Source organism: Neophocaena asiaeorientalis, unplaced genomic scaffold (genome assembly GCF_003031525.2).
Source record: "Neophocaena asiaeorientalis asiaeorientalis breed wild unplaced genomic scaffold, Neophocaena_asiaeorientalis_V1.1 scaffold42, whole genome shotgun sequence".
In the NCBI taxonomy this organism is placed as follows: domain Eukaryota; kingdom Metazoa; phylum Chordata; class Mammalia; order Artiodactyla; family Phocoenidae; genus Neophocaena; species Neophocaena asiaeorientalis.
Genome location: NW_020172633.1, coordinates 470,245 through 494,524, shown reverse-complemented (window position 1 = coordinate 494,524; position 24,280 = coordinate 470,245). Strand labels below are relative to the sequence as shown.

The window sequence follows — 24,280 nt, the reverse complement described above, 5'->3', positions numbered from 1 at the left end:
TTATTTTAGAGTCTTTATTATTTATACCCTTGTGTTGCTTTTCATATGTTACGTTACTCTGATTTGTTTCTGTCCTGACCAAGATACCATTCATAGGACTGTTGGTTTGTACTTTAGTCTCTGCCAGTACCAAAACATAAGAACGTCTGTATCATCTTCATAGGTCAGAGAAAAGTTGCACCTCTGCCATCCACCACTTTAAATCTCCTCGCCTGGTCTCAAGGTTCATTGAGTTCAGTGTTAATATTATGCTTGAACAGGTTGTCATTGTTTGCAAACCTTTGACTTACTGGCTGTGGTTCAAATTTTTCTTTGGTCCTTTCATCTCTTTACCATTTCTCTGCCAAAGTTTAGTACATTCTCTGGTATCACCCTTCCCGGATTTCCACTCCATTTTCTGTTATCTTTGCCTAATGTGGTTTATTTCGGTTTTGACTTTTTTCTTCATCCCAATTATTGGAGTGATTATAAATGTCCCTATTGTGATACACATTCTTGCTTGGAGAGTTCTTTTGGAGTTTTGAGTGAGAACAGAGCGAGACTAGTACAGTATCGTATTCCTTTTCATACTTTCATGTTGAATTTCTTTTTTGCTCTCTCTTTCAGTGACCAGAGAAAAAATCCAGGACCATATCACCAACCAGGTATTTCCTCACTTCTCATAAACTGTAATGTAGAATTTTGCTTTAAAGATTAATCATTATTTGTAAATATTTAGAAGGGGGGGCATTGCTAGTTCTTGGGTATGAGCGATACGCGTGTTATTGGTTCTGAGAACAAATAAACCAATCCTCTGTAAACGCTCATACACTTTCCTCGTCTCCCTCACCTCATTCCTTCCCTCCTCACCATCCTCCCCAAGGGTGGGAAACAGTGAGAAGTGGGCTCTGCCAGTTCTGACATAAGCATCCCTCGGAGCGTATCATGATCTCTCTTTGATTCTATCATGGCTGCAAATAGATACTTTTATCTGCTTCTCCCTTAACTAAGGTGACTCTCCTCTGTGATTTTCCCAAGTTCTAATTCGCCCAGTCACTCCCTCCCAGACAAGTTAAGAGCTAAACCCTTAGCAGTGGAAACGTACAAGTGGATTTTCCATTCTGGTCTCTGATTTCTACCCACATTTAGCCAGTGTCTTCCTGCCTGCCTCACTATTTCTTATCCATTCTTTTTTGATTAATTTTTTATACTTACCAGTAGATGGAGTCATTCTGTACAACGGTTTAAGGGGTTTGAGACATGTAGCCACACATCCAAACCAAGTTTGGCCTGTCTTGCGCCATCCCACCCGCTTCCCACGGGCCAGCTGAGCTGCAGTTTCTCCCAGTGCTGCCTGTGTCACTAGACCCAGGGAATGCAGACGCTGGCCTATGGCAAAATATGCACAGCTTTCATTCATAGACTAGAATCTCCAAGTCTTTCGTTGTTGTTCTCCTCTGGCCTAAATTATAACTCACCCTTGCCAAGGGGAAGAATGGTGCGTCTACATTTATACCAGTCAAGGGTACATTTTTCAACATCTTCTCCTAATGGGCTTCAAAATAAATTCCAATTCTGGTCCTCATTGTCATTCCAACTGAAGTAAGTTCTAGCTCTACCTAATCTGTGCCAGATGCCCTGTAATCCATCGAGCTTAAAAACTGGTTCATTCATTTGGTTAATATACTATATTGCAAATTTAGTAGGCAAAATTTAGTAGGCAAAGGCTTATCGGGTACCATTTTTCTTTTGAATAGAGTTGTAAATACTGTATTGACTCTTTGTACCAGCCATCTTAATACTTGAAAATGCCACCCCTGTGCAGTGTTGAAGTCAATTAGTCGTTTCACAGAGTTTATTTGCCTTTTGAACTTGATCTGTTTAACATTGTATTTCAACTATTTGTATATACTCAAGTAGCTTGGTAAGGCTGAGCCACAGTTAACCAGTAATGTTTATTGCTACCATTTTTATTTATTTAAGTCACAGAGGGAATACCTTTCCTTAGAAAGAGAACTGTTTTCTTTATTAACTTAACAAGGTAAAGCAGTTGGTCAAGAAATAAAGACCACTTCTCTGGGGCAGATTTTCATTTCCTGTACTTTCCTTCTTTTTACCCTTGGCTAAACTAATAGAGTAGGTAGACACCAAAATAGAACACCAAATATTTACTTATAATCTTAAACATTGATTTGGTGCCAGATAAGATCATAATGGTTTCCAGTCCCAGTAAGACAGCGAAATTCTTTGGACTTTAGCTTAAGAGGTAAGGGTCTTAAGTATACTAGTTATACAGTCATTCTCAGAACAGATAGTTGTATGGTTCAATCAGTGTCTGCCAGCTGTATTTCTAATTCTACAGTAGAATTTCTATCTTTTCTTCTTCCATGTAGGGAGGCACTCCCCACTCTCAGAAATGTGCCGGGGATACAACTCTACGAGGCATCTTACACTTCTAATTGATCTAAAGTCTGGCAAAGAGCTACAAGATGAAGTCCCTTCCTTTTTAATTTCTTTTTGAAATTGAGGTATAATTGACATATAACATTATATTAGAATCAACATAATGATTCCATATTTCTCTACACTGTGAAATGATCTCCATAGTAAGTCTAGTTACCGTCTGTCACCATCCAAAGTTACAAAACATTTGTTTTCCTCGTGATGAGGACCTTTAAGATCTACTCTCTTAGTAACTTTCAAATATGCTAAGATGGACTATAGTCACCATGCTGTCCATTACAGCCCCAGGACTTATTGGCTTTATCACTGGAAGTTTGTACCTCTTGATCTGCCCTCCCCTTCTGCCACCCAAAGATTCTGGCTCTTGAAAAACATTTCTGTACACTCACTTTGGATAATCAATAGTGTTCTTTATCAGAAAGGCATGTAAAATAGAGCACTGGTGAGCGTTAATCTTGCCCCGAAATCCTTCCCACTAGGCACTATAGATTGTGTAATTAAATTGAAATTGAAAATCAAGTCCTTTTTTCTTCTTCCATTAAGCAAGCTACGAGTTGCACGCCAATGTGAGAAATCAGAGCTGGAGCGGAGGGAGGGTTCTAGCCTGCTGGCCGATAGCCAGCGTGCATTTTTAGCCCACAGCTACTTTACCACACCTGAGCTCTGAGAACAAACAACTGTTTGAGTTCTCTGGAGCGAACGCCGAATTCTTTCCTGTGTAACTCACTGGGGAGATTAGTATGCTATTTTAAAGTAACCTGTTAACGCAGTTTGTTTACGGGAAGAGGACAAAAATGAGCAGTGAACCGCTAGGCAGCTCACGTCCCAGAATGAGATGAATGCATGACCCATTTTTTTCAGCTGTCCCTTTGGCAGTTCATTGCTGCAACGATTTCCTCTCCGAAAAATGTGCCTTGTAGAGATGAAGTCTCCTGTAGGTTTTTCTGAATAATTTTGACTACGATAGATTAAAGATAATACCTTAAAATACTACCAAAAATAGCTTCAAAATCAAATTAGCATATTGTCAGTACGAGAATGGGAATACTGAATATAAAAACTTTTGATTTCAGTTTTGGAAACTGCCTTCTTACATAGTAGGCAATTGAAACCTGTAGTAAATGAATACCTTCTGTTTATGCCTTTTGGAACAGTAGATCACTGGAACCCATAGCGAATTAATAGTTTGTTTTTAAACAGCTAGTTGCTGAAGAGGGATACCGAACCTGGGGCTCGGTTTCTCGCGGGTGGGATGTGCATGTTGCGGGGGGACGTCCCCAGTTCTGGTGCTGGTCATGAGAAAGGCTCGCCTTCGCCGATTGGCCGGTTCAGAGAGAGCCAACGCCATTGGCGGCTGTTACAGCTTATGGAGCTGTTTCCTGAGACTGCTGCAACAAACTCTCACCAACTGGATGCTCTCAAACACACTAATGTATTGTCTCTTGGTTCCGGAGGCTAGAAGTTCAAAACCAAGGTGTTGACAGGGCCAAGCTCTCCCTGAAACCTATGGAGGCGGGTCCTTCCTTGCCTCTTTGCTGGCTTCTGGTGACGCCGGCAATCCTTGGGGTCCCTTGGCTTGTTAGCTGCGTCTCTTCAGTCTCTGCCACTGTCATCGCGTGGCTGTCCTCCCTGCGTGCCTCTTCTCTTCTAATAAGGACACCAGCCATATTGGCTTAGGGCCCACCCCCATGACCTCATCTTGATTACATCTGCAAAGACCCCCTTTCCAAACAAGGTCACACTCACAGGTACCAGGAATGAGGACTTCAACGTATCTGTTTGGGGGACACAATTCATCTCATACCAGGCTGGAAACTTTAGAGTCATCCACCACTCCATGTCTCCCTCTGACCAGCCAGCACTTGATGTGCTCTCCATAGCCCTGTCCAATCCAGCTCCTCCTCCACCACCCAGCCCTTGGCCTCTGCTCCCCCCAGGCCCTCATCTCGTTTGCTCTATATGGTGGCTCCATACGGCTCTCCCACTGCTTCACCGCCATCCCATTCATCTTGCATTCTGTTCCACTTTACTTTCTGAAATACCAATCACCTGGCATCTCTCCTCTGCTGAAAAACAATAACTAAACAGAAATGCCTCCCCCATTTTTAGCAGTGATTATTAACGCCGCACGTGCATATAATCACCCTGGAGCTTTGTTAGCACAGATCCTGAGACCCGCCCCCCCTCAATGTCACATGCATCCCCAAGAAATTCTGGGCCAGGGGTTGGGTTCAGACAGGGCTTCACTATTAGACCAGGCCAAGAGGGCTCATGTGCTTTCGAAGGCCTCGAGCATCACAGGCACAGAGAGACAAACACTTTTTTAAAAAAATATTTATTTATTTATTTATTCATTTATTTTTGGCTGTGTTGGGTCTTCGTTTCTGTGCGAGGGCTTTCTCTAGTTGTGGCGAGCGGGGGCCACCACTCTTCATCGCGGTGCGCGGGCCTCTCACTGTTGCGGCCTCTCTTACTGCGGAGCACAGGCTCCAGACGCACAGGCTCAGCAGTTGTGGCTCACGGGCCTAGCTGCTCGGCGGCATGTGGGATCCTCCCAGACAAGGGCTCAAACCCGAGTCCCCTGCATTGGCAGGCAGATTCTCAACCGCTGCGCCACCAGGGAAGCCCGACAAACCCTTTTTTTTCTCCCCAGCCTCATGTTTTAAAGTTTGATGACCAATTGAGCACACACAAAATGTTGGAGAGTGATAGAGCAGCTGAATTGGACACTCTGGTCCTTTGGGGTGAGGTTGGGCTAGGGGATAAAAGACCAGCCTTTGCCCTTTGAAACCAGAGAAAGAAAAGCTTTAGTTTCAACATAGCCATGCCCCATCCCCCATAGCTGGAGGATGTGTAGGCAGACGGCGTTCCTCAGCAACAGTACTTCCACCCTCCCTCTGCTTGGGAGATGGGTGCAGTGGGCGGGTGTAATTCTGGGCAGTACTTAGAGCTGCCTGGCAATCCCAGGTCAGAAAAGTGAGGCATGAGGTGAGGGAACCTGCCCTTCCCAGGAATCTTGTGAGCTTTACTGAATCATCCCATCCTTGACAGGGGCAGGTCAAGCCACTGCCCAGGAGTCCCCAGCTGTGTCTAGTTTCTGGCCTGTCCTCCTCCTGAAGGTCCATTGGGCCACTCAGGCCTCTGTGGCAGGGTGGCCCTCAGGCGACAGGGCTTCTTTAGCTTCTAGGCCCAGAGCAGTCCTTTGGGACAGGCCGCAGACCACAGGTGGAAACAAGGACTGGGTCTTATGTATCGCTTACTTTAAAACTTCTGAACATTTAGACATACAGAGTGTGGGCTTCCGTTCATCCTCTTGCTCTAGGCCCTGTAAATGTTGAAGATGATCCTGATCAGACATCTACAACTTAAAAACTCAACATGTGATTCCAATAAGAAGCCAAGATGGAACCCACTCACCTCTTGTCTATAGGATAAAATTCAAACCTGTGAGTACAGAATCCAAAGCCCTATGGTCTCCATTGGAGAGCATGCACCCCGCCTCCCTAGACTTATTTCCCATTCTGCTCCTTTATGTAAAACTATTGTGTCCTATTTAAAACTGTTCTACCAACATACTCACCCCTTTCTCTGCAGGTACGAAATTTACTCATATTCCAAGACCTCACTCCAATATCACCTCTTCCATGAAGCTTTCCTCATCACAGAGCTAAGAGTAATCTCTCCTTCTTCTGTGCACCTGTATTATTTTTTCTGCCCCTTTGCTATAGACCCTTGCATTTTCTACTCTATATTCTAATTATTGATATTCCTATGTGATTTTGTAACTAGATAGTATTGTCCCAAAGGGAAGATATCATGTTTGGCTCATTTCTGTGTTCACTGTTAGACCTTGCACATCATAGGCATCCAACCAATTCCTGGTCCATTGTAAATTCTTCCACTCACTAAATTATTATCCTAGAAACCAGAGGAACTGCTGGTTGCAGACAGGCTGCTCCCTGGACCCTGGACCGCTCACATCTGGTGTGCCATTGACTCTTATAAGGCAGGAACTAGGTTTTGTCCTTTGCCCTCCCAAGTGAGGAGTCTAAACCAGAAACAGAAGACACAGCTAAGGCTGCACGTGGTCTCTACGAATAATGGTCACACAGCTGGGGAATGAAAGAATCAAAGGGCAGGGGGGACCCACACCTTTATTTCACCCTTATGTCCACATACCATAACTGCCTGTAGAACGCTGAACCATTTGCTTGGATCAAGACTTGGCACCTGATTTTTTTTCTCGAATGTAAACATGGAAATGTCATTCACTGCTGCCTTTTCAGTGTAGCGTGAACTTTACAACTTCTAAATTTAAAGTGGGATTGCATTACCTTGCACTATTCTTATCAAAATGACCATGCACTCAAGGAGACAACTTTGACCTAAAGAGAGTTTCTCTTGGCAGGTTCAGCATGAATAGAGCTAGTAAAGATCCCATCCCCCTCATTCTCTTTTAAGATTACCTTCTAGAATTGGAAGTTGTGCTTTTAAAAAGCTACCCAATTTATGAGTCTTTTTAAAATGCTTGAAAGCAAGACTGAAATGATCCAGAAGTGGTGACACTAACGTCGGTTAACAAAGAAGGATTTGTAAAAGATGGGCTTTATTAAAGGTCAGAAGGCTTCATAACTAGAAGATACTCAGGTCTAAGTGTCAAAGGGCTGGCACTCGCCTCTTCATTCGGAAGCCAAGAAAGTTAAAACGTTGTGTAAGGATGTCTATGGAAATAGACAGTAGTCTCTGGAAATATATTGTCATGACAAAGGGAGGGAGGAGAAGACAGCCCTCAGGTGTTTCAAAAGCGTGAACACCAAGAGGAAAATAATGGTTTATTAGCCTCACTGCGAGAGCTGTTAGCAATCCAATATGCAGATAATTCTCACTTAAGCATTCCCACTCAAGATCATTCCCACTCAGAATGCTTCTGAATAATCGTGACCAAGAGTTTTGCTAGTCATGTAATGCGCCATCTCATTTATTTGTCACAGCAACCCCAAGAGGATGCGTATTTTAATCTCCTTTTTATACAGGTGGAAACTCAAGCTTGAAAGATTTAGTAATCTTTCAGGTCCTGCCATGCTTAGCACTAAATTAATAATAATAATGGCATTATTATTGTTTAATAAACTTTCTGTGTGTAGGCATTATGATAAGTTTTACATAAAATTATCTCATTTAAACCTCACAGCCGTAACCTTGGGAGGCAGGTACAAATCAAGGGAGTCAACGTTAGTGAGGTTAAATGCCTTGCCCCAGATCACACACCAGGATGGAAGCAGGCAATCCAACCCTACCGTGTAAGCACCAGCCACTGTTCCCTGCTGCTTTAAATATCCTTATTTAAAGATGATGAGTGGCAGAGCTGGAATCTGAATCTAGGTGGATGGATCTCATTCTGAAATCCTTTCTCTTCGCTGTTGTGCTGTCCTACTACTTGTTCTGCAAGTTCTTCTATTAATTAAATGATCCCACTTATGACCAGCCTAACCAGTACTCCAATCTCAACACCAGCACTGAAGCAATTGGTTGTGAGAGTCTAGAATACAGATGATTATGATGTGGTAGGTCCTTTTTAAAAAACATTTTAACTATCAAGATAGCATGTACTGGGCTTCCCTGGTGGCGCAGTGGTTGAGAGTCTGCCTGCAGGGGACACAGGTTCGCGCCCCGGTCCAGGAAGATCCCACATGCCACGGAGCGGCTGGACCCGTGAGCCATGGCCTCTGAGCCTGCGCGTCCGGAGCCTGTGCTCCGCAACGGGAGATGCCACAACAGTGAGAGGCCTGCGTACCGCAAAAAAAAAAAAAAAAAAAAAAGAAAGAAAAATAATAACAAGTAGTGGTCACTAATACAAGGCCAATTCTGTAGAATCCGTGCTATATAAATGGTTTTGGCCCCTCAGAGCAGATCCCATGGGCATCCCTGATATTGTGTGTAGACTTTTGTGTGTATCCGAATTTGGCTGAGGAAACAGTCCTCATCAGAACTTCAAGAGTGAAAGAAAGTGTCCCGGAGAGTTTTTCTACCTCTCACTAGAGAAAGAAAGTGATCAAACCTATCTCTTTGATTATGCATAAATTAAAACCGATTTTATTGAAACTTGCTTTTGTACAGTTTTTTAGCACTTATCAGAGAACAAATTTCTGGGAGGGAAAAGATTCACAGACAAGTAGTGAAAATTCAGAGTACCAGTAAGGATCCCACTGAAAGCTACCTTGCTTTATTTTCCTTAATGTGGAAAAAGTTATTATCCATAGAAGTCTTATGTTATATTCTGTGGTCGATCATCAAACAAGGGTGGAATAAACAAGATTATTCACTGTTTCATCACTGGTATGTGCCTTTGCTCAAAATGTATTAAAAGGAAATATTTCTGTCATACCATTACTGGATAATTCAATTAGACCAATGTTCTGTGGATGCGGAATAATGTAATTTACTATGTTGACTAATTAGCCAATCAGATTTCTCTCATTTTCTAAGGCAATGGATTGACTAAAATGTGACCATAAACAAAATAGATTTTATTAGGCATAATCTGCTTTGTAAACAAATGAAATTAATTCTTTGCCTGACCTAAAGCTTTGAAAATGAAAGACCAAAATTGAACACATGCTTCCAATTTTGGTTCTGTTACTGAGATGACACAGAATATACAAGTTACAATTTAACTTCCCCTCAAGTATTTCATACTTGAGACTAAATGACTCTTAGAAATATGTTCATCAACAGATGGGAGCCACTTATGGCCTCATAAACTCCAAAGCAAGTGAAATTATCTCAGCGAAATAGAAAGATTACAAGAAAGCCTCATCTGCTTATCTCAGAGATGATTCATGCATTGCATATTGGCTCAATGGTGCAATGAATATTGACAGATAATCACCCTTCTTCATGCAAGAGAAATCCTGAAAAAACGAACGCTCGGGATGCATGTTTGTCATCAGTCAGTAAGCAATTTCCACACATACCCTGTGTTTTTCCTTTTTACTGCTTCTCCACTGATACCAGCCACCAGCCTCTCTCCGGGCTACTCTGTTTCCACTCTTAACGGCCCCCAGTCCATTCTGCACTTGGCCAGCAGAGTGAGCTTTATAAAATGTGCTTCACATCATGTTATCCACCGTATAAAACTTCCAGTGGCTCATGTTACACCTCTGATAAAACCCTGCATCTTTCCCATGACCTAAATCCTAAATCTTAAATTCTCCGTGACCTGGTATTCCTACAGCATGTGGTCCTGCCCTTCTCTTGGATTTCATCTTGAGTCCCTAGGCCCTTCGCACGGACACAACAACCATCTGCCCTCTGTCCCTCCGCTTGACCAGGCTCATTCCCCTTTGAGGGCCCTTTGCCCTCGTTGCCCCAGCCTGCAACACTCCGCTCCCAGAACTGGGGTTTCTCCTTGTCATTCAGATCTCTGCTCAACTAAGCTTCTCCCAAATAGATCTTCCCTAGACACCTGGTTCACGGGGTCTTCCCACTCTCCACCTGCCACTCATGCTCTGCCACGTCGCTGTGTTTTAGTGTTTGCATCACACATATCATCATCAAAATTCTTGTTCATGTATCTGTTCATGATCTATCTTCACCCACAGGAATGTAAGTACCGTGAGAACAGGACCCTTGTCAGAGTCGTTTGCCCCTCTGGCCCCAACGCCATTAAACAGGGCACATATTAGATGCTCATAATAAATACCCATCAAATGAATGCATCGCTTGATCCTGCTAGCAGGCTATGACAATAGTCTGGGTGTGGGAAAAAAATGTGTCTAAGTGATACATTGATAGTGGGGATGAACAGTTTAGAGAAAAAATGAATAGAGTTTGGTGTCTGAGTATGAGAAGTGAATTAACAATCTGAGGCAAAGATTAATGCAAGGTCCCCAGGGTTACTGCAGGAAGGTGATACTCTTGGCAGAAATGTAAAAGTTGTGGTTAAAAGTCACACTTAATGAGTATATGCTACATGGCAGGAACTGTGTATTTGTTCCATTCATTTTTCACAACTCCATAAAGCCAGCATCATTATCTCTCTTTTATACGTGGGAGGCTGAGTCAACTACCCCAAGCTGATTGGTTAGATGTCTTATTCCAGTGAGTGAGGTTGATTTGGTAGAAAGTACTAAGTTACGGTCAGTTGAAAGTTGCAAGTAAAGCGTGAATAAGAGTAAAAGTTTACTAAGTCTGGTCTCCCTCCCATTTCACAAGTTGTTGGGCTGAAATAGGTATGAAATGTGTGTCTCACAACCTACCTTGGCACTCAGGGGTTCTTTTGCAAATTGGTCTGAGCACCTGTAGACCGCCACGATTGTCTTCCTCGTTCTGTAACCATGTGGGGCTGGGGGCTGGAAATACCTTGATGAAGACACCCAACAGGAAACTGACTGGATGGAGGTAAGAGATGAGATCAGTAGAGCAGAATGATAACAGTTACCTTGGAGACAACCACCTGGAGGGTGATAGGACCCCAGAGAAATTAACCAGGATGCAATACACAAAACTTTTTGGTTCCTGTCTTTTGGGCCAACCATCTGATAAGGTACTAACCTAGAACATGGAAACTAGACTTTGATGAAAATTAGTTCTATACTAGGGTCCTGAGGAGACACGGTCCTGCTGATGAATCTGGGGAGGTAGAAGATGCTTGCGACTCAGCGCTCAGGGGTCCTATTACTCACAGCAAGAAACGGACATTTTTTCCTCAGTGTATAAATCCCCATGGAGACGGAGTCATAGAGCTAGTGTCTTGTTGATAAAAAGCCATGGGGACCAGATGCACTGGTCACTGGGAGTTCATCAGGGATTGAAAGATACCTTCAACTTCCCTCCTTTCATCCCTGATCCAGACACACATCTCAGAAGTACCCACATATTATGTGTTTCCCCAGATTTGCAGCCACTGAAATACCAAGATATAAAATAAGTTCTCTTGAAAAGGCCACCGGGGATGGAGTGAAGACATCATCACTCCATAACCACCAAGTCTGGATAGATGTTTCTAACAGGAGTGTAGAAGCAGGAGAGGAAATAAAGATACCGTGAAAATAAGGAGTTTTGTTCTGAGGCATAAAAGCTGAGCTGATGATCACAATTTCTGTGTGGTTTACGCGGCATAACAGGAAACCCAAAGTCCAGGCAACACTGGCTCAAATCATGGTCTTCTAGAAACAAGAGCCCAGTACCCCCTCGGCCATGCTGATTATTTGGGACCGTCCAATAGAGCATCTGTTCTTGGTACCCAACATATGTAGTTTAAATTGCAGAAGAGAAGCAACCAAAGGTTTGGCAATGTCCACTGCACACTCTAGAGTTGACTGCCGCACACGTGGCCATCTCAGTGTAGCTCGGTACAAAGGACAGTATTCACGCGGACCAAAGGGCAAGGAAACAGATTACAGGTGTGATGGCGCTGAGAGCCCTGTAGAGTAAATATGTGCCATGTGGTAAGAAACACAAGGTTTGGAGCCAGACAGCCCTGAATTTTAATCCCAGTTCTAGGAGTTGCCAGTCGTAAGACACCAAGTAAGGTTAATGGACACGTGATCGTAACCACCTGACAGAGGTGGGGTGAGGATTAACTCGTTGAAGCAGCGCCTGGCACACGTGAAGCGCTCTGTCGATATTCATCCCAAACCCACCCTCACCGCTCATCCTCTCCCTACGGCCTTGGTCCAACAGCTGAGCTTTAACTAAAGGAGGCCGGAGCCCTGACAGGGGCCAAGACATGAAAACCACCCCTCCCTGCCAAATGGTATAAATACATCCTTCCCTGCCCAGGAGGGAGCGTGCTCTGGACCTGGGAATCTCAATATATAGGCCATGAGTTGCAAGTGAGGCAAGAGTCTTCCCATTGGTCAGAGAACTGATCCAGAAGTGCGCACCTTTTCTTTGGTTTCCACAAGTGCGTGGTACCTCAAATTCATGTACTTTCATCTTGTTACAGTACAGGCTGTAGTCTAGTTGCTAGTGGCTGCAGTTATGGGCGACCCTAAGAAAATCCCCCGTGTGAAGCCTGAGACTTCCTTCCCCCTACTGTGGGCAGTTTTCTCTTGTGTGGGGAGTAGATGGAGTTAATAGACTGTGATTGTATTTCTGAGCAAGGTACGTCAAGATATGTTTGCTCCTTACGAGAAACAGATTATAGCATCATAGTGAGGAAAGGGGGTTGATGACACGGTGTCTGCAGGACCTTTAGAGAATTATGCTTGCCTGCTTGCTTGATGATAGCTGTGTCTCTGTAAATAGATTAGGCAGGATCCTGTCCATCAGTGTCTCGATATAAGAGAATTGTGGTTGGTCAACACGAGCCCTGCCATTGTCACTACCACTCTCCCAGTTGGAGTTGTGTTCCCAGGGCTCAAGTAACCTTGGACCGGTAAGTAATGGGTGGGGAAGAAACTGTTCCCCAGGTAAATGCTGCTTCCTGGGACTGGAGATCTGCCTAAAGAAAAGAACAGGAAGGATTGGACTGTCCCTGGCTCCTCCCTCCCGCCTTCTTACCCCACTTCTCCATTCGCACAGTTGCACTTACTGAGGCTGGGCTGCAGGGGGCAGGCGGCCCTCTGTGATCTTCCCATGCCCAGCATGGGCTCATTCTGTACCAGCTCTGGGAAATGAGGTTGTACAGACCCTGAAGGCTCCCAGCCTCAGGCTAAGGGATCAGGACCAGTGGCACTCATACCTGGCCTTGAGAAGAAAGGGAGACCAAAAGGAGTTGACTGTGGCCCCTGATAGTTCTCAGTAGCCATTTCAACGACATCTTGAAACAAACTGTCATCTTCAGGAGAAACTATCTATCTTGGAAACCCTCAAAAAACTTCAAAATTTATTATCGGTAAAATAATATTCTTAAAATGAAAGTGATAAAATGTATCTTAATGCATGAAGAGATAAGACTTTGCAAATATATGCTGGATCATCACTTTGTTTTGGCAGTCTCGCCCCCCCCCCACCTCCTCTACTCCTCCTTGCCGCTCTGTCTTGCTTTGCTGGGAGTTTATGTCATACATTCTTCCTTTGCATTCTTTCTCAGCCTGAAATCCTGAAAAGAAATCCCTCTCAGCACGACCCCAGGTTCCCCAGGGCACAATCTGGTGCCCCAGGCCACGCTGCCATCCTAGCGCAGGCGCATGGTAGCACCAAAGAGTGAGTCACCTGCTCTACACTGAGAGGGTTGGGCCGACACTGAAGAGGCAGCCCTGAGTAAAGCCGTGTTGTCAAATGTTGCAGGCGACGTAAGCCAGAGGGGTGTGTGTGTCACTCAAAGGTGCTGACACAGGCGAATCTGATCTGGGAATGGAAGATGCTTAACCAAATAAGACAAATGGAGTGTATCCTGCCAGTGTCACTGCTGCTCTCACAGTTGGCATGGCTGTCTCAGGGCTCAAGTAGCTCAAGTAGTAGATGGCGAAGAAACAGGTCCTTGAGTGTATGCTGCTTCCCGGGACTGGGTTCTCACCTGTGCTGAAGCCCCGTGTGCCTTAAACAAGTTAAATGAAGAGACTGAAGTCAAATTTATGAGCAATGAATTTTTCCCTTGTGTAGTGATCTCCCCAGTCAAACCAGTGATTGGAAAGTAGCTTGGGGAACAGGGACCTCCAGCAAAGGGAAGTGGATGAAGGTGAAGGGTATTTCATCTGGTCCGTGTGCGGCCTGATGTGACACCCTGCCTACAATAGAGCATTTGTCTCTGCTTACCGAAATATTCATGTCCGCCATATTTGGAGTCTTTCTCTCCTGGATGGTATGAGATGAACTCTTACTTTGTACTTTCCTTTGCTGTGCTCCGGTTCAGTGGACCCCAAATGCCGTTATTGCCTGTGGAGTACCTGGGGAGCTTGTCTAAATTAGAGTCAGGACCCCATCCCCAGATTCTTTTTGGGGTGTCCACAGTGATGCCTAGGAGTCCAGATAGCTGGCAAGCCTCCAGGAGTTTCCAGGCCGCACTGAGTGACTTTGAACCAACCTGACTTCGCAGGCAGGTAAGGCTCCCACCTACATGCCTACTTTAGCATGAGCAGTTCTACCTGTGCCTGTTTTATTTGTCTTCTCTTCTGCCAAAGATTTGTTTGAATACAGATTTTCGGCACCTTAAAAGAATCGGTCAGTTATTTATCTAAGTTAACCTTGATCTTCTGATTAGCACTGTTTTTCTTCCACAAGGTCATAAAACAACTGCTTAGAGGCCCATCATTAAATTGTAATCACATTCACTCGTTCAACAATTATTTATCGGTCATCTTCTATGTGTCAGGCAACGTGCTAGGTACCAGAGATCCAACAAAGAACAAGAAAGATTAGACTTCTGCAGTCATATTCTAGTGCAAGAGATATGGATGGGGTGAAAATAGACAACTTAGAAGTAAAACAATTATTTCATATTATGATAAATGCTATGAGCAAACTAAGCAAGGTTCAGTGAGAGAAAATCTCAGAGGGGAACATAATTTAGACAAGGTAGACAGGGAACAAATCCCTACAGAGGTGACTTCTGAGTGCCACCAGGCATGCTGGCTGCTAAGAGTTTGAATACCATAGTGACAAGTGGTCATAGAATTGCAAAACTGGAAGCAATGATGTACTGGAAGATTAGACAATGAGGGTCAGAGAGGTGATGGAGAGGGCGCAGCCTCTGTCAGTGGCAAGGTCCATGTGAAATGGAGAGACTTCTACGAAAGGCAAGGTGGTCAAGAGAGCAGAGAGTTTATTGGGTGTCAGAGTCACTACACGTGATGACAATAGTGGAGATGAAGAAGCAGAGTCTGAGCTGGGAGCTAAACTCTTCAGTGCATGAAGACGAAAGGTCAGTGGGGAAAGCAGATGACAGCGTGGGGAAGAGGAAAAGGGAGGTTGAGCAGGACACACGTGCTTCACGGAAGCAGGAGGGTTTTGCTGGGGGGTGTCCTGGAAGCCACAGGGAAGGACAAGGAAATAGCTCCCTATCTTCTGGCCTGAGGGACAAGCTGCCCAAAGAATTGAAGTTTCATCTACTTGAAAAAGTGCAAGGGAAGCAGAGGTTTGAGGGCCATCCAGGTTTCATTAGAAAAAGTCATGGAAAACAAACATTCCAGAAGTCTCCAGAGATTAAAGAGGAATTTGATGACCACAAGCTGAAGATCCAGAGAGCACAGTGGAAGGCTGATTTCATTTTCCTTTTTGTTAATGGGGCAGGGAGAGAATTAACTGGGGCATGTGTAGAGACACACAAATAACATTCTGGATAATAATGGACAACCAGCGAATCTTGAAATTCACTAGGTCACTGGGATAGAATACTATTACGATGAAGACTGCTATTAAAACCATAATAGCAATTATTATCTATAGTTGGAGTTGTTGAAGAAGTAGCAGCAGAAGTGTAGTGGCAGTTTGATTTCAGGGCTGTGCTAAGCATTTCTCATGCTGTCTACCAATAACCCCATGACCTTTCGAACCCCAAGTCAAATTTTACATTATATGTGAAAATTTTACAGACTACAAGTTGTTGATCAGGGGTAAAGAGGCATTCAAGGCTTTCAAGTCACCCTGGCAGTCTCTGAGAAGACCACAGACAAATGCTTTTAGAGTTGAAACCCCAAGTAGTTGGCTCAGTGGTGTGGAGGAGCTTGGCGGCTGTTTTATGGGACTACGCAAGTTGGTGTATGGTGATCAGGGGTTACGTAGCCAATAGTCTTCCACTAGAAAGAAGCATCTCTCCTTAAAGCTCAGCTAGTGGAAGGACTGTGATGCCTGGAGGTGGCTCCATACACAGTGCTTCATTCCTCTGCTCTTTTGCTCAATTTGCTAGAAAATTCCTAATCATCCTTGAAGACCTAATTTGACTGATACATTCATTCCTTCATGTAACAAATATTTGAGAGCAATAACTAGAGACTACAGACCGTTCTTGACCCTGAGAACATAATAGTAAATAGGTCTATATCTATAGCTATCTACCTCTGTCTCTCTATATATACACATCTCCTCTAGGAAACATTCCCCAGCACTTCCTCCACACCTAGGCTGTTGGCCCTATGCTTTACTCCCCCAGCACATCATTTATTCATTCATTTTTCCAATACCATGCTGACAACCCTACATGTATAGCCTCAGTCCAGTCTTCTCAACCATCTCTTTCTAGTGTAAGTGAGATCGTATTACTTCACTGCTCAGAACACTCCAAAGCCTCTGTAGTTTATCCAGAGTAAAAGTCAAGGTTCTTACAGGCTTTGTCACTATCGGAGGATGCCACCTTGTGAACCCCATCTCCCATGTCTTCCTTTATCCAGTCACTTCCGAGAGTTGTAGGAAGGATATAGTCAGGTGAAGAGCAGATGATAAATGGGTTGATTCATCCCACTGACAAGAGAAGTAAATTCTCATTCCACTTTTGATACAGTTTTATGTAGCAGGACATCAAGTAGACATTTTCGGTTTCCCTAGTCTTTCTTCACTTGGGAAAGAGGGAAGAGCTCATACATGAATGAAATTGTATGATAACATGATTATAGTTATGAAATTATTGTGATAAATGAATTTAGAAAAATAAGACATTTTCCAAGGGAAAATAATATATATCACTTTTTGCAAGTGCTTGGAAAACTGAAGTGGTCACCAGAATTTTATAATTGGCCTTGCTACAATTTTAAGTTGTAATTTATTACTTTGAACTGTTCTGCGCATTACAGTATGTCCCCCAAAACAACAAAAATTTCAATCCAAATACAGCTACCTTTTTTATCTACATTCAGATGCATTAAATCAATGCTTGAAGGTAACACACTCCTTGATAGCTCAAGAATCGTTGACCTACAAAATGATGGAGTTATATTTTATTGCATTACAGGCAAAGCTTAGATAGAAAATTCAGGGCCTTTTTCCTTTCTTTCTTGTGTATACCTTTTTTCTTTTTGTGTGTGTTTTGTAAGATTATATAATTGATACCCACAGATGCAAAGACAGCACAAAATCAGTAACAAACTTACTATGATCATAGATTCAAATCAATAACTAGTAGTTTTATCCCAATAGTATTCAGATAGTTTAGTATGAGAGTATTAATGTAATTCAGCACATGGACATTAAATGAATATCATAGTAGCCCAAATATATATACTATAAAATGTGAAGCTTTGGTTCAAAGTGGTGCATGGATACCATTTTCATCGTTACGTTTTCTATGAAGAAGCTTATTACAAAATGTATGTTCCACATGCTTTGCTAAGTTGTTCTGGCAGCTTACGTGAAATGTGTGCCCCTTGATAGCATTTTAAAATAAATATTTTAAGTTCCTTATCAAATACCCACATTTCTGAATGTGCTTTCAACATTTCCCCTTCTCTATCTTAACAGAACCCCAAGTTCCACATGTCCGAGGATCCCAAGAATAAAGAGGAAAATCTACTCAACTCTGAGAGGCCTATCAGGGTCTTCACAGAGAACAACCACTCCCAAGGAGAGGCTCAAGTTTTGAGTAGGACCACAGGGTCACCAACAATTCAGTTGATTGAAAAACATCAAGGGAGTAAGACCCTTTTCAGGAAGTTCAGCGAAATGAATTGGCCGGTGGACACTCGCCCTTTAAACAAAAGCTTAGTCGCAGATAGTAAATGGAAGAGAATTGATGCAACTCAAGAAAAACGCAGGTCTTTCCTTCAGGAATTTTGCAAGAAGTACGGTGGGGTGAGTCGTCCTCAATCCCATCTTTTTCACATGGTCTCCAGGATCTATGTAGAAGATAAACACAAAATCTTATACTGCGAAGTACCAAAGGCTGGCTGTTCCAACTGGAAGAGAATTCTGATGGTACTCAACGGATTGGCCCCCTCCGCATACAACATCTCCCATGATGCTGTTCACTACGGGAAGCATTTGAAAAAGCTCGACAGCTTTGACTTAAAAGGGATTTATGCTCGTTTAAATACCTACACCAAAGCTGTGTTTGTTCGTGATCCCATGGAAAGGTTAGTGTCTGCATTTAGGGACAAATTTGAACACCCCAATAGTTATTACCATCCGGTATTTGGAAAGGCAATTATAAAGAAATATCGGCCGAATGCCTGTGAAGAAGAATTAAATAATGGATCTGGCGTCAAATTCAAAGAGTTCATCCACTATTTGCTGGATTCCCACCGTCCAGTAGGAATGGACATTCACTGGGAAAAGATTAGCAAACTCTGCTATCCATGTTTGATCCACTATGATTTTGTAGGAAAATTTGAAACTTTGGAAGAAGATGCCAATTACTTTTTACAGCTGATTGGGGCTCCAAAAAGGCTGAAATTTCCCAACTTTAAGGATAGGCACTCTTCTGATAAAAGGACCAATGCTCAGGTGGTGAGACAGTATTTAAAGGATCTGACTAGAACTGAGAGACAATTAATCTATGACTTTTATTACTTGGATTATTTGATGTTTAATTATACAACTCCATTTTTGTAGTGTGCATTCATTTTCTAAAACCCTGGATGTACTTCATGATGGTGGCCTCAAATCAGCTAGCTGTAATTTTCCTATAATTCTCTCTATGAGAAAAATTTAACTAAGTGCAGTTGTCTTGATTTAATGAAGGTTTTTACCAAAGAGTATGAAACCAATTGGCACAAAGTTATAGGAAAATTACCACAGAGACATGTAAACAACTTCAGTTGCTCTAAAATGCTTGGAAAAGAGCTGCTTTTGCATTATGGATTATATTATAGAAGCAATAACCTAGCCAGCTGCTACATTAGGTACAACTGCCTCTTGCAAGGGTAGGAAAAGCGATCTAAAATGGCATGAGTGTACGTCCCCATCCTGGAATCTGTTGTCTAAAGTGCATGGAGGTATTTTTAGCAGTCTGTGGCATATGAATCAAATGTTTCACAGTCTTCTTACAGCCCTGGAAAGCTTTCCATCAACTGTAATGATAAATCAATTTTGAAATGGTGTTTTGGACCTGAACATTTTACTTTAGATTGGAAGGCATTATGTGATTTACAATATGAGAATATAGCAGAAAAACCAGATGAAGCTATGGCTTTTTATATTCAACAGCCAATAAAAAATGCACAACATGCTAAGATCAAAGCAACAAAAGTAACCTTCCTCTTCCAGAAAAAACTTAAGGGAATTGATTCTGTTTCCTTTTGAGCCCTTTTTGCAGAGACAAAATGAACGTAACCACTAAAGGTCTTCACTTTTGAAGCAGGCGACTGAGAAATTTAAGCCTCATCAGATAGAAATGTGCTCCTCATTCTGGTTTAATTGGGCAGGGGGGAAATTGTTTCAGGATGGAATAATCATCAAAAACAAAAGTTGCCACTCTGAATATAGACCTCAAATAATAACAAAGTTTTATAAGAATATTATTTGAATCAAAGCACCATGTGCATAGCTTTATATGTGGAATGTACTCTAAGAATAGCTTTTGTCTAATTATTCAGCTTGAGAATGACTTTTTAAAAACTAATAAACCACTTACGTTGGTAGAGAATAGTAGGTTACGTTCTAGAGAATAAACGTAGAGCCCCTAGAAACGTTTTTTTAATAGGCTTATGCATAAACAAAATAAGGTATTTTCTTTTTAAGCTTAAATATTCTATACTAACAGAATCAAATACTATTGTATTCAAGCAGTCAATCAAAGTCTTTGGAAAATAGGACCATGTGTCACCCCTATGGAAAGTTGTAATGCATTCTGGAAATTTTTTCCAAGGAGCTCTAAATCTGTAGACACGTCTGGATGGGAAATTTATTTTAATTGGTCGACGGTTACTCTGAGTTAAGCAAACCACACATTCAAACCCTGTTTAAAGACATTTCTTGAATATGTTCCTCTTCTCAAATGGTTTTTTGTGTTTTGTTTAGTTTTGTTTTGTTTTTTTGGCTGTGTTGGGTCTGCGTTGCTGCACGGGCTTTCTCCAGTTGCGGCGAGCGGAGTCTACTCTTCGTTGCAGTGCGCGGGCTTCTCATTGCGGTGGCTTCTCTTGTTGCGGAGCACGGGCTCTAGGCGCACGGGCTTCAGTAGTTGCAGCACGTGGGCTCAGTAGTTGTGGCATGCAGGCACTAGAGTGTGTGGGCTCAGTAGCTGCGGCACACGGGCTTAGTTGCTCCACGGCATGTGGGATCGTCCTGGACCAGGGATCAAACCCGTGTCCCCTGCATTGGCAGTGGATTCTCAACCACTGTGCCACCAGGGAAGTCCTATCATTTTTTCTTGTCAGTAAATATTCAGTACTGCCTCTCAAAGAAAAGTAGGTATTAATATATGAATATTAATAGACCAAGATAGTTACAACTGTGCTTATTTCATTTTGACTTCCCATTTCATGGCTTAGCTTTCATGAATCGCTTCATTCTTTACACCCACCTGCCACATCCCATCTGTCTCCCGAGGAGAGGGGAACTGCAGCGGGCCGCCAGATCACAAGTATTAAACCTTCTAAACCAAACTTTTACTACTTTTCCACTCCATTCACTCTTGCCTCTAAACCATACACTTAAGCTGTGCTCTCCATTTTTAAGTAGTTTCACTCTAGAGTAATCTAAATTGTATAATTTAAATTTTGCTATACCGTGTAGAGTGGATTCCTAGTCAGTTAGAGACATTGAACTTATCTTTTTATGGAGAAAAAGAGAGAAAGAATAGAAAATATGCCAAGCAGCCTGACATTTTATTCCTAAACTACACAAAACTAGTTTTAGATGGGATCTGCTCTAAAGGATAGAGGAAGTTTTATCAAAGTTATTCCTAAAACCATATAAAGAACAAACAAAAAACATTTCTTTTCATAACTTTGGGGGAAAAAATGGAAACGAGCGTCCTCTCTTATTAACATTTCTAATGCACTTAAGAGGATGGAGTATATATATATATATATATATATATATATATAAAACAATCATATATATATATATAAAACAATCATATATATGTATATATATGATTGTTTGGCATCGGTGGTAGAGAAGAAGGGTGTGAGGAAGTAAATGATACACAGTGCTCTCTATCAAAGCCGTTCTATATCTTACACTGTAAAAGCTCTTTTCCCGACCCTTTCCGCAGACCCTGTGTAACTATAGTTAGCCCTTCCATCATTCTTTTACTCAGTGGACTCTCTGATGACAGCTGGCATCCTGTGTGGTTGATTTCCAGGGGCCATGTGTGTTTTTAGGTAGGAAGAACATTTTTAATGTACCTGCTCTCCCTTTTAAATGACGTCTTTTCATATTAGGACCAAAGAAGCCATCATCATCCTGGATTCCTTGGGATTTTAAATACATTTCCCATTTATCTCCCCTGAATTACTCTATTTCTTAGACCAGCTCATGTTCACCTTTGTCATTTTTGCCTGAGTGTAAATGCCAAGTGTGAGCATCACTCTTCCATTGGACACTCACCATTTCTTGGATTTAGTTTCCTAAAGGCAAGTGACCAAATCTGGACTCATCTTCCAGATGTCCAGTGTTCCCATTTTAACATTAGCATGCTTTAGGTGTAATTGTTAGTCCTCTAATTAAACCCTAAGGATCTTATTTATTTTTACAGACAGCAGTAACACAGGCCCCTTCACTCTGTTATTCTCCTGTCTGGAATTACTGTTAGGGTCACAAGTTGGCAATTAAGCCCAAAACCACAGTTACTTTATATGTGGAATGTATATGCATTATTGATGTGTTTGAGTCCAGAAACTGCCGTAAACTTCAACGGAGACGTTTTTGCACAGGACACCCAACTTTCTGATTTTCACGTGTATTTGGAAATATCCATTGTCCATGGGAACATGGGACCACTTGCTAGATTCTCTAACTTCAAGGTCTATAAATATTATCTAGCAATTCGAGAACTACTTGGACACCATTTATAATGACAAAGAGGAAAACAGCCTGTTAATTACACTTTTTTCATGAATAATTACTCTTCAAAAAGGTGTTATCTTCTAAACACTATATTAGTGCTTAGCTGAAGGGAATATATAAGCAGATACAGAGAATTTTTGAATATTAAAGCTCGCTTTGAAAACATCACTTGCTGAATTAGTATAAGTTGGAATTAGTAAGCTGGGGCTGCAATAAACATCTCCCTACTCTGAATTCTCATTTGGCCCCTTGGGGCATCTTTAAAACTCTAGGCCTTTGTGGAATATGGTGAAGCAGAAACTTTGCCCCTGGCTAACATCCCCCGTGTGTCCTGATATTTGAAGAATGGTTGACCAAGGTGTTTCATAGTAGCTCAACCACCTGAGGACCTTAGACCAGGGCTAACATAATTTAGTTCTACCATTAGGGTCACACCGTCTCAATCTTAATCATAATCATTATAGTAATATTCATAATCATAGCTAACAGCTATTCAGTACTTAAGTGCTTTTCATGCATTAATTTATTTAATCTCCATAGTCAATCTAAGTTAGGTGTTGTTATATGCACCCCCACTTCCCATGTATAATAAAGGAAACTAAAGCAGGGTGTGCTTTAGTTAAATTACCAGCTAAAGAGGCATAGCTGGTAATTAGGTGGGGAGGCAGAATGAACCCAAGCAGCAAATACCACTACCAAACACTCTTCTTCTTTTATTAAAAAAAATGTATTTGTTTTTATTTTTGGCTGTGTTGGGTCTTCGTTGCTGTGCACGGGCTTTCTCTAGTTGTGGCGAACAGGAGTTACTCTTCATTGCAGTGCGCAGGCTTCTCATTGTCATGGCTTCTCTTGTTGTGGAGCACGGGCTCTAGGCACTCAGGCTTCAGTAGTTGTGGCATGTGGGCTCAGTAGCTGTGGCGCACAGGCTTAGTTGCTCCGCAGCATGTGGGATCGTCCCGGACCAGGACTCGAACCCGTGTCCCCTGCACTGGCAGGCTGATTCTTAACCACTGAACCACCAGGAAAGCCTCAAACACTCTCCTTAGAATGGTATAAACTTAACTACTTACTTTTGGTTTCTCTTACCTATATTCAGAACAGCCAAAGGCAAGAAATATATATTGGCACCTGAAAACTTTTCTGACATTTTAAATCAGCTTATTTCTTTATTCCTGTTGAGTTAAATTGACAAATTCAAAGATTTGATAACAAATTAGGCTTCCTCTCCCTCCTCCTTTTTTTTTTTCCTAGTTGATCATGAGACACAAAGTTTTCAAAAAGAGAAAAAAAGTCCTTGGAACAAATTTAGTCTAACAGAAACAAAATGTCATTTTGACAAGAAAGTCCAGACAGATACAGCAGTGGACAAGGTCGCTGGGGGTATAGTTCAAGAGGAAAGGAGTTCGGCCTGTTTTCCACACATCAGCACTTGATGGCCATTGTAGATGCTCATGACTCGGCAAGTCAGCCAAAGGGAAAGCTCCATGACTACTGTTAGAAACTAAGCAATTGTGCTCGTATCTTTTTCCTGAGTTCCCATCCCCAGTACTAGTTTAGTAGTTAGATAACCCTAAACTAACTCAGGAAGACTGCAGAAAAGAATAGAGGAGCAGCTTGACTTAAACCAACTGAAAACCACCATGAAAAAGTCAGATTAAATAAGTGCTCAGCTAGAAGGCAGCAGACTTTTCCTAGGCCTGCGGATGCTCTACCTGAGGAAGGCCAACTCTGAGTCCAACAAAAGAGTACCGCCCTGCATCCTTTAATTCTCAGGATTGCCTAGTCCCTCCCATCTTGGTTTTTCACCAGGATCTTGTTCTTCCAGGTGAATTTCTTCAAATCCACTTAAGCGATCATTTTTTCTCATCTCTAAGCCTCTGCTCTAAGCCTCTTCTATTGAAATACTTTCTCTCTGGACATTCATTTCATGTTAACTCACCAAGGAATCTTTTTAGACTAGCCAATTTTCAAATCTTATTTCTCCATGAGCTCTCTCATCAATGGAAAAAGGCAG

General features: G+C 42.3%; 1 protein-coding gene across 1 annotated transcript in view; it reads left to right on the top strand.

The window, feature by feature from the left end:
- CHST9 (carbohydrate sulfotransferase 9) overlaps positions 1 to 18,867 on the top strand; it is a 200,467-nt gene extending 181,600 nt beyond the window's left edge. Inside the window, 2 exon segments of the mRNA XM_024739383.1 lie at positions 607 to 644; positions 17,779 to 18,867. Of these exon segments, the coding sequence (XP_024595151.1) occupies positions 607 to 644; positions 17,779 to 18,867 (1,127 nt within the window).
- Positions 18,868 to 24,280: the final 5,413 nt, after the last annotated feature.